At 42.8% G+C, this 10,946-nt stretch overlaps 1 protein-coding gene across 3 annotated transcripts; it reads right to left on the minus strand.

The window, feature by feature from the left end:
- Positions 1 to 1,392: 1,392 nt before the first annotated feature.
- Positions 1,393 to 7,359, minus strand: LOC102312095 (E3 ubiquitin-protein ligase TRIM21-like). 3 transcript variants are annotated; one of them, XM_042213055.1, is made up of 3 exons: positions 7,258 to 7,359; positions 6,101 to 6,261; positions 1,393 to 4,196 (listed from the first exon to the last, which is right to left on the minus strand). In XM_042213055.1, exons 2-3 carry the CDS (start codon positions 6,188 to 6,190, stop codon positions 2,529 to 2,531), a joined length of 1,758 nt encoding a protein of 585 aa, XP_042068989.1. In that variant the 5' UTR covers positions 6,191 to 6,261; positions 7,258 to 7,359; the 3' UTR covers positions 1,393 to 2,528. The 3 variants fall into 3 exon arrangements, with proteins under 3 accessions (XP_042068989.1, XP_005948181.1, XP_005948179.1); XM_005948119.3 differs by lacking the exon at positions 6,101 to 6,261 and having other exon boundaries at positions 7,258 to 7,349; XM_005948117.3 differs by lacking the exon at positions 7,258 to 7,359 and having other exon boundaries at positions 6,101 to 6,582.
- Between the last annotated feature and the right edge of the window lie 3,587 nt (positions 7,360 to 10,946).

The raw sequence follows: 10,946 nt of genomic DNA on the forward strand, positions 1-10,946 counted from the left end.
GATGGTAAAGCTACTAAAAAACAAGGACATTGTGTTGAACAGTAAACTGCTGTGTGATTCCTCTCCAATCTCTTGCAGATTAAAGCCAGGCGATTGGGTCCTTATACGAGTACTCCAGAGAAAGAATTGGAACTCACCCCGGTGGGAAGGTCCATACCAAGTACTCCTAACGATGCCAACAGCTTGCAAAATCGCTGAGAGGGCCTCTTGGATCCACCAGAGCCATTGCAAAAAAGTGGAAGTGAGTGACAGCACAACCTAAAGACACCACCACCCCGACTCTTTGGTGATCTACAGGTGAAGGGAGGGCTGATCGGGTATATCCCGCCTTCTACTTCTCGCCTGTAGTCTACTCACCAGAGTAAATCGGTGTGTCTGGTCATCATGAAGATTATTCTGTTTACCACCTTGGCCCTGCTGCTTACAGCATGGACCCTGATGCACGTAAAGGATCAAGAAGCCAACCTGCATAGAAGGGCATAGACATATGACAACTCGCACCTGGCTGATTGATTTAGGGACCACCAGGAACTGTGTAGGAACGTATACACATACACTTGGTGGCCCAGTGAAGAACAACAGTCCATCTAACGGTACCTATTGGGTACAGGGAATGGCATGGTTATGTGGACAGCGTGCCTATTTCATACTCCCAGAGCAGTGGACAGGCACATGTCACACGTCTGGCACTGCGGGATTTGATTCCCTGCCGTTGTAGTGTGTTACTGATGGTGACCTTTGTTACTTTGGTCCCAGCTCTCTGCAGGTCATTCACCAGGTCCCCCCGTGTGGTTCTGGGATCTTTGCTCACCGTTCTCATGATCATTTTGACCCCACGGGATGAGATCTTGCGTGGAGCCCCAGATCGAGGGAGATTATCAGTGGTCTTGTATGTCTTCCATTTTCTGATGATTGCTCCCACAGTTGATTTTTTCACACCAAGCTGCTTGCCTATTGTAGATTCACTCTTCCCAGTCTGGTGCAGGTCTACAATACTTTTCCTGGTGTCCTTCGAAAGCTCTTTGGTCTTGGCCATGGCGGAGTTTGGAGTCTGACTGTTTGAGGCTGTGGACAGGTGTCTTTTATACAGATGATGAGTTCAAACAGGTGCCATTCATACAGGTAACGAGTGGGGGACAGAAAAGCTTCTTACAGAAGACGTTACAGGTCTGTGAGAGCCAGAGATTTTCCTTGTTTGAGGTGACCAAATACTTATTTTCCACCCTGATTTACGAATAAATTCTTTACAAATCCTACCATGTGAATTCATGGATTTTTTTTCACATTCTGTCTCTCACAGTTGAAGTGTACCTCTGGTGCAAATTACTGACCTCTGTCATCATTTTAGGTGGGGGAACTTGCACAATCGGTGGCTGACTAAATACTTTTTTGCCCCACTGTATATCAGACAATGTGCATTCTGATAATATGACAAATGCTCTACAATTACTTAGAAATGTTCAACAGGCACAGGTAACCGATTGGGCAAATTCACAAAGTAATTGGTGGGATTGGTTTATGAGCGGCTCATGGAGAACATTGATGTTTAAGGTTTTGATGTTTTTTGGCCTAATACTTATCATGTTTTGTATCTTTACTACATGCATTATCCCCTGTGTAAGAGGAATGGTATCAAGAATGATATCTCAATCTCTCGTTGCATATGTCACTGTGCTAGACGAGGAAGAAGGATAAGACGATGAGTATGAAACTAATGTGATCAATGATTATGTTTGAATGATATACATTTTATGACGACCAGACCGAAAGCACTCACAATGCAGGGTCTGTGTCTGAAACACATTGATGTATCTCTTTAATTTCAGCTACAAACAGGAGGGAATGTTCAAAGATTTTTAATTTTGTGAATTGTGTTTAGTTGTAGCTTCATATAAAGGAAGAAGAGCTTGTGAATTGAAAATACCACAGGAAAAGGGAGTGAAAACAGATGTGCAGAGGAATGCTGTGACATACATAGTACCTCCTTTGTTAACAGGCAAGCTAACGGTCTCTTTCTCCTTTTATGGAAATGTTTTTGTATTTTGAACATGTCACTCCTACTTCCTTGAAGGCTCAAGTATAAATAAAAGGATGTTCTGAATGCCCTGGGCGGTTTTTCTGTGTCACGTCTGCTGTGTACACTCTGGTGTAGAGCAGATTAGATTGTGGCCGCCCATGTGCATGTAAAAAAATAGATATCTGAGTTGTGAGTTTCTTTATCTTCTAAACAACTTTCTCTTCACAATCATCCATTAATCAACCAGCATTTAACAAACTTTATTTTGAAATGAAGCTTTTTGACATTTATTCACTGATATTTGGTCTTCATTTCAAGTCTCCATTAGTGGGAGCATTTGCTGATTTAACGTTTCTTCTGTTTACATCAAATTCCATGAAAATCAAATCTAAGTGTGAATTGGAGTCCCCTATAAACAGATACTATAGAAAACATGGAGACTGTAGAATATTTACATTGGATATGCTTATTTGTTCCCTTCAATAAAAATCAATCAGTTCATCAAATAAAATCAGTCGTTGATCGACTCAGTTTGATTGACAGGACAGATGATCAGAGGTGCAGAGTTTTTACCACCATCATTCTTACAGGGACAGAAGAATGGGTGGAGTTTGTGAATGAAGGAGCAGCCAGTAAAGGAGTGGATAAGACCTGCAGCACCTACATCATAAAAGGAGACCAGACCCTCCTCATAATCCACAAACACCCCCACCATCTCAGGACCAGACTGAAGACAGAGGGGGACTGGAGGACCAGCAAGAGCTTTGTATTCATTTCCATTTCTTAGCCACACAGTCCAGAAACCATCCTGAGGAGTCAGTTCGATTTTTCCCTTCCTGTTGATCGACTCTCTGGCCACTCCTAAATCCCAGTCAGTTTTTCCTTTAACCTGAACCTCAAAGTAAAATCTGCCTGAAGAGAAACTCTGCTTTCCTAAAACATTAGGGCATGGAGAAAATCTCTCTGGGTTGTCAGGAAGTTTCTTCCTCACATCACCACAGTGCACTTGTTTTTCATCATCAGACAGGATGAGTTTAGAATTTGCTGTATCCGGATCCAGAGTCACGTCCACTGCATACTGCTGGACCCTCTTCAGCTCAGCCTCAAACAGCTTCTTCTTCATAAGTTTCCTGAGCGTCTCCTCCAGCTGAGCCACAGCTCTCACCACAGTCCCCTCGTATGATGGTGGACGGACGCTCACTCCTCTCCAGTCCTTGGTGGGTGGAGCAGCTTTCAGGGACGAGAAGCTTTGGAGTAGGTGGAGGTGGTCTTCAGAGCGTGACAGCTGCTCCACCTCAGATCTTCTCTTCTTCAGCTCAGAGATTTCCTGTTCCAGATCTTTGATCAGACCTTCAGCGTGTTTCTCTGTTGTTTCCTGTTTGTCTTCAATCTCCTTTATGAGCTCCTTCAGGCCTTTATCGACAGACTTCTTTAGAGCAGTGAAGACCTGAACACCTTCTGCTTTCTGTCTGTCTGCAGCACCTTTACTCATCTTCACTGACTCTTTGATCTGCTGAATCTTCAGTCGTCTCTTCTGGATCATCTGCTGAATTTCAGCCTCTGTCTTCTCCAGCTCTGCCTTCTTTCCTTCATATTCGTCCTTCAGAGGAACAAACTCGTGGTTCTTGTGGTCTAAAACAGAACAGAGCATGCAGACACATGTGTGGTCGGTCTTACAGAACAGCTCCAGAGGTTTATCATGCTTCTTACACATTCTGCCCTCCAGGCTCTCCACAGCATCAATCAGCTGATGTCTTTTCAGACCTTTCTTTGTCAGATGAGGCTCCAGGTGAGTCTGACAGTAGGACTCCTGACACACCAGGCAGGACTTCAGGGCCTTCAGTCTGGTTCCAGTGCAGGTGTCACAGGGAACTTCTCCTGGTTTGGCAGCTTGTTGCTCTGAGCTACTGCTGCTGGCCTTCTGCTGAACTTCACGTCTGAACTGAGCGACCACCTCAGAGAGCAAAGTGTTGATCCTCAGCTGAGGTCTAGTGTAGAAAGTCTCTTTACACATAGGACACTGACACATGGCATTCATGTCCCAGTGCTGAGTGATGCAGTTTTTGCAGAAGTTGTGTCCACATGGTATACTGACTGGATCAGTGAACACATCCAGACAGATGCAGCACAGAAACTGATCTTCAGATCGTAGATTGCTCACAGCAGACATGTCTGCACTCTGACGGAGAAAGAAAAGAAACACATTTTATATAAAATTCACTTTAAATTTCATTTTTTTAAAAAGAGAGAAACAAATTTCAGTGTTGTGCTCTTTACAAAACCAAACAAATTTGAACCTAAAAGTGTGACATGTCAAAATCAGTTTATTCAGAATGTCTGACTTTAAAATTCTCCAAAGATTAACCTTTTACACACACACACACACACACACACACACACACACACACACACACACACACACACACACACACACACACGTTTATTAGGAAGTTGTTGGAAGGGTTTCTCCGCTCACAGCTAGTGACTCCTGGTGACGACAGTGCCTAGCCTGATCCAGATACAGTGCTACTTGCTAAGACTGAGGACTCTACCAAAGTGGTACATCACTAACTGGCGTATAAACAAAACAGAATACCCAATGATGACATTAAAAAAAATCTCTTGGCATTCTGACCATAGAGATTTGTGTTATTAGAGAATGACAGGAAACAATAATAAGCTTGGTGGAGGAAGTAAAGCCTTGAGACTTCACAACACAGAAAAGAACAGGAGGAATATGGCACTGGACATTGTGGAGTTTGAGCAATACTACTGAATGAATGAGATCATAGTAACTGGACTAAAAATGAAGTAAAGTGGCAGTGACAATGACGGAGAGTAATCATGTGTGTGACCTGACTAAATACACACAAGGGTGATTAGGGGGAGTGAAAACACATGGGGAAACAGCTGACTGACATGAACCTAATGACGGGACAGGGGAAGTGAAACTAAATACAATGAACAAAGAACACAAGACTCCTTCAAAATAAAACAGGAAACATGGTGAAAAATACAATAAACAACGGAATAAAACTAAAATACACAAGCCACTGGGTCACAGATCCAGGACTGTGACACTTTATTTTCCTAAGAGCCTTTTTGCCTAGAACTTTACAAGATCAACAGGACCCTTAGAGCCTTCATCAGGAACTCACTGGGGACGTGGCGCACAACACTAGAGGCCAACTTAAAGTCAATAGCACACATCACCATGTACACATCACCACCATGTATTTCCCATGTCTACTCTGTGCCTTTCCCATGTCAGATGTTTCATGTCTCTATGTTCCCTGTGTCTCCACAGTCAGTCGTATCTCGATGTTGCAGTTTCTACTCTTGTCTCTGTGCTCCATGTTTGCTCTGTTTTTCCCTGTCTTGCATTTCCTGTTTTACATTGATAGTTTCATGTCCTGTGTTTAGTATTTTGAGATTTGTTTCCCCTCTGTCTCTTTATGTCAGATTAGTCCCAGCTGTGTTTTCCTCCTCTTTCCCATTCTCTCTTCATTCCCTGGTGTATGTAAGCCCTGTGTTTTCCTCTGTCTGTTGTCGCGTCGTACACCATCTTTGCTGTGTGTTTCCTCCGTTTCCTAGTCCTCTGTTTCCCTGTTTAGTTCTTTAGTTTCCTAGTTCTTTAGTTTTATTTTTATTTTTTTTATTTCTAGTTTTTTGTTTTCTGTATAAATGTAAATGGTAAATGGCCTGTATTTGTATAGCGCTTTTCTAGTCCCTAAGGAACCCAAAGCGCTTTTCACAACCAGTCATCCACCCATTCACACACTGGTGATGGCAAGCTACATTGTAGCCACAGCCACCCTGGGGCGCACTGACAGAGGCGAGGCTGCCGGACACTGGCGCCACCGGGCCCTCTGACCACCACCAGTAGGCAACGGGTGAAGTGTCTTGCCCAAGGACACAACGACCGAGACTGTCCAAGCCGGGGCTCGAACCAGCAACCTTCCGATTACAAGGCGAACTCCCAACTCTTGAGCCACAATCGCCCTTGTGTTGTAGTATTATGTCCAGTAATGAAGCTGCCATTTTCATTTAAATTGAGTCCTGCGTTTGGGTCCTACATCTTACCTGCCACACAGCACAGCCATGACACTCAGTGAGATCATTAACAAGACTGCATACGGATACCAACTGTGAATTGGAGAAATCACCAGCCATCTTTACATGGATGACATCAAGCTGTGTGCCAAGACCGATCGAGACATCGATTCACTGGAATGTCATTCACACTAGAGAAGTGTAGTTGGATGGTAAAAAACAGAGAGGGAATATAGTCAGAACTGAGGAGATCGCACAAGAAGGTAACAGCACAGGAATTAGCTCTTTGTCTGGGATCCTGAATTTGATCAGCAGTTCATGAATGAGGTTTTGTTGATGTAACCCTTATTTAACTTACATTTAATTTCCTGTTCCTGTTTTTATTGTTCATTATAATAAAATAAAGTAAAATAAAAATTCTGAGATTCACTGATTTACTGATATTACAGAAGAATAGCTCTGCTAACAAGCTCTACTCACTCAGTAACAAACACACTGTATTTAGTCTGATCATTTCCCAGTAACATTTAAATTTACAATAATTGACTACACAGCAGTGGGGAGTAGATTTCATCACAGTGCATGTCTTTCTGAAAGTGCTCTAAGTTTAAGAATATAATTCACCCACTGTTATCTTCTTCAATGCCCTGTACCAACATAGAGCTGAGCAGCTACCTGAACGCTACCCCAACAGAGGTCGATTATCTTGTTTATAACTTTACCTCCTCACTACGTATGACTCTGGATACTGTAGCTCCGGTGAAAACTAAGGCCTCAAATCAGAAGTACCTGACTGCTTGGTATAATTCTTAAACATGTAGCTTAAAGCAGATAACTCGTAAGATGGAGAGGAAATGGCGTGTCACAAATTAAAAGATCATGATTTAGCCTGGAGAAATAGTTTGTTGCTCTATAAGAAAGCCCCACGTAAAGCTAGAACATCTTACTATTCATTAATGATTGAAGAAAATACCCTAGGTTTCTCTTCAGCACTGTAGCCAGGCTGACGAAAAGTCAGAGCTCTGTTGAGCCAAGCATTCCTTTAACGTTAACTAGTAATGAGTTCATGAACTTCATCACAATTTTTTTTTAACCATTAGAGAAAAAAATACTCATAATTATCTAACAGATGTAACGTCATGTACAGCTACTTTTGTTGATATTTATTTAGACTCAGCTGCACTCACCGCTGTTGCTGAGAAAAACCCAATGGACTCCAGTGAGTCTTATTTTAGAAACAAACAGGACTCAACTGCAGCTCTGCTGCTGCTCTCTCACACTTTCACTTCTGGAGAATGACGTTGAACTTCTCGTCTTTCAGTTGTTGCTCCGCCTCTATCTGCAGCTATGTGTCTGTGTTTGCTGCCTCTGCCTTTATAGGAATTTATACTCAGTGACTTCATGCAGCAGGTGGGAGGAGTGAAGAGTGGTGTGTGGGTAAAGTTCACACAGTAATGAAGGCCTCAGGTGATCAGAAGAAACTCACCTGAATTTCCTTTTTCCATAGCAGACTGAGAGCTTCTGGTGGAAACTGAAGCTGCCAGATGTTTCTTCTGAGCTGAAATGATGCTTTAAATTGAATATGAATGGTTTAACTACTGCCAGCTTGATGGCCTGTGGTACATAGCCGATTATTAGAGATAGGTTGATCATCCCAAAAGGTTGTCTCTGTTCATCTGGACGTAGCGTTTTCAGTGGAAGAAACGTTTCATCACTCACCCAAGTGATTCTTCAGTCTCAGCCGACTGCAGATTTCCCCAACAATATAAACAGCACATTTGCACAATGACTGAAACTAGAACCACTGAATGAACAATGGGCTGTCAGGTATGCAAATTAATATGCAAATTGTCAATTTGCATATTGATGCAATGTTCAGATAAACAGAATCAACTTTTTGGAATTTACTTACCTGGATGATTGAGCATGCATGAAGACATAGGTTAATCATATTTAAGATTGAATGACCAGTAATGGTCAAAACTTTATTTGTGAAGAAGTTCATGAAGTTAACGTTAACTAGTTACTGGTTAGCGTTAAAGAAATGGTTGGCTCAACAGAGCTTAACAAAAGATCTGGCTGTGGTAGGCTCGTGTCTAGGACTTGGCCATGGTGTGTAAGGCCCGGCTGTGAGGATGACTGTGCAAAGTTTTCCCTGAGTTCTTGTTCAGAGCAAAGCTTCAAGGTGAAGCTGATGGTTCAAATTTGATCCTATTTTGAGATACTGGGCTCCATCTCCTGCACACTGTTTATCTACTTATTTCTGTCTGTGCCAGGTGAGCTGGCGTTCCTCTAGCAGGCCAGTTCAGGCCGGAATAGGAAGTTTAAGTTTGGTTGACTTTCCCAGCTCCTACCTCCAGGCAGCCTGGTGTCTGATTTGACTGGTCTATTTCTGGCTTTTAGCATTCAAGGACACAGCCTGCGAGAGCATGTGTGTGTGTGTGTGTGTGAGGCAGAGTTAGAAAGATGAAGGGAGGGAGGGAGGAAAGGAAGATGCTAGAGCCGTGATGAGCTGGACATCATCTTCTAAAATCAGTTTCGTGTTTACAGCTTCGAAGTACGTCTGACACACCTCTGTGCGATATGGCCCCAGTTTCCTGTTTATTAGGGTCACCTAGCTGAAACTGAACCTCCTCCATGAAGGTTGCAGGCTGAGAGTAAATAATAAAAACCACTGTATGCAGGTTTACCCAAAGTTTATACAGCACTACAGCTCCCTCTTTGTTTCACTCACAGGTCCAAGTTTGACTGCTTTTAATCATGTTGAGTTGATTTTCTATCTTTTTGTTGTCATTTTGCATTTTTTAATTCACAATATACATTTTTGGAGGTGTTTAGTTAACATAATTGTTTATTGCTATTTTTGTGGTCATTGTGTTTGAAGCTGTTGTTGGAGGGTTGAAAGCTCGGAGACTTAACCTGGCCTCAGTGTGGCTGCTGCAGGAATTGGAGATAAAGAGCGTGTCTGAATGAGGCGTCGCCTGCTCTCGGTGGTATTTTACAGCTTTTAGTCTGTGCTGCAACGTCTTTTAGTCGATCAGTCTTCTGTTTCAGTTCCCATGTCCGTCACTGGTGGCTTGAGGCTGCAGACACGCTGACTTCCGTGCAGGAGGCTGCCAGATAAAGTTGCTTAATCCGTCACCTCTGATAATGCAGCCTGTAGCAATTGTTCAGTTAACAGGTGACATTTTCCCTTCAAACGCCCTCCCCCTCCTCCTCCCCCACCTTATTTACCTCAGAACACCACAAAAGCAGAGATGCCTGCATAATTAGCTTGCCGGTTAGGCGGCTGATAATTGCCGCTACTTTGAAAAAGCTGTACAGCTAAATGATCAGCGGTGTGTGTGTGTGTGTGTGTGTGTGTGTGTGTCTATAGGTGGAATCATTTGTCACAACGCACCAGAGCTGCTGTTGTTTCTTCTAAATGGAAGAGGAAGAGATAATGGCAGCAGGAAAGGGCATGTACAGGCAAACATGACTGTTTAAAATTAATCTTCACACAGAGACATTTTAAATGATTTTCAAACAGCTCCATGATGACAGCATGTGTGGAAGAAAGCTTTGCAGGTGTGGTTTGTATGCAGAGCAGAGTTCAGCCTGAAGACTTCAGACGAGGCAGGTTGTCAGTGGCTGACAGGTAATGACACAGAAACACAGCAGCGATCATGCTGACAGATTTGGGTGAAGCTGAGTCACTTCCTTCACTCCGCATTCTTATTTAGAGCACTGAGTGAAAAGTTTCAGTCACTAGTTCCAACGCTCTGCACCATCAGTTAGGCATCTGATTTATTCTCCAACAGGATGATGATTCAAAACATCCAACCAGAGAAGAACAAGGAGCTCCACCAGATAACAGACAGAGGAAAAATCTCAGCATCAGTGAGTCAGACTGGGATACATACATAGCTGGACTGGCCATCGGTCATACCGGGCATTGGCCCGGTGGGCCGCTGGTGATTTTTTGTTTTTATGGGCCGATGGATTTTTTTAAAATTTTTTTTTTTAGGAAGGGTATATATAATGAAAGGTGTTGGATTGGCCAGTTGGTCATGATCGACTCTGGGCTGGACCAATTACAGCCGAGGAGGCCGGATGCACCCTCCCCCTTGTTTAGCAATCACGTGATTTTCGCGCATTGCATGTCGGGAACTCGTGGCAAAACAATCCAAGTACAGCATTAAATGCAATTATTTGCAGCACCGCAAAACGTTCATTCTCCGGTTCCAATACCTTCTTGTTTTTTCTTTGCCGCACAAAAAAGGAATGTACAAAACAAAAGGAGAACAATGCCGGTCCGTACAAAGACAGACTTGATGAAAAGACAAAGAAAAGATACGAGGAAAAAATCAAAGGAGTGAAAGGGTCAGACCCTTACGAGCACACAGAGGGACAAAAGACGTTAGCGTGCTGCCCAACTTTCACCACGCTCAGATTTATAATCATACGTTCTTGGAGTGAGTGCATACACTCATGAAGTTTAGTAACTTCAGGTCACTGCAACAAGCCCAGGTACAGTTTACCGACGGATGGGTGCAGGACCTTGAAATGCACCGTGTAGAACGAAAGACCATCGTACCTATCATAAGTTTACCAGTCTCACAAATCGTCGTCATAAATACACATTCGTTAACCGTTTATTAATATAACCTTTGAGCTCAACGGTAATTAATTAGTAGTGGAAATAATTTCTGGTAGCATTACAGAAATGTAGCAGTGACAATAATACTGTATGCTGTAATCGTACTGGGCAATTAGTGATACAAACCAACTGTTTTATCCTGTGAATAAAAGTATATGTTTTTGTCAATGTACCATAATAACAGAAGCGAAACACAATATTGTGTCAGGACAATTCACTATTTATGCACAATAAATA

Source organism: Haplochromis burtoni, unplaced genomic scaffold (assembly GCF_018398535.1).
Source record: "Haplochromis burtoni strain Fernald_Lab_line unplaced genomic scaffold, NCSU_Asbu1 Contig_412, whole genome shotgun sequence".
Taxonomy (NCBI): Eukaryota; Metazoa; Chordata; class Actinopteri; order Cichliformes; family Cichlidae; genus Haplochromis; species Haplochromis burtoni.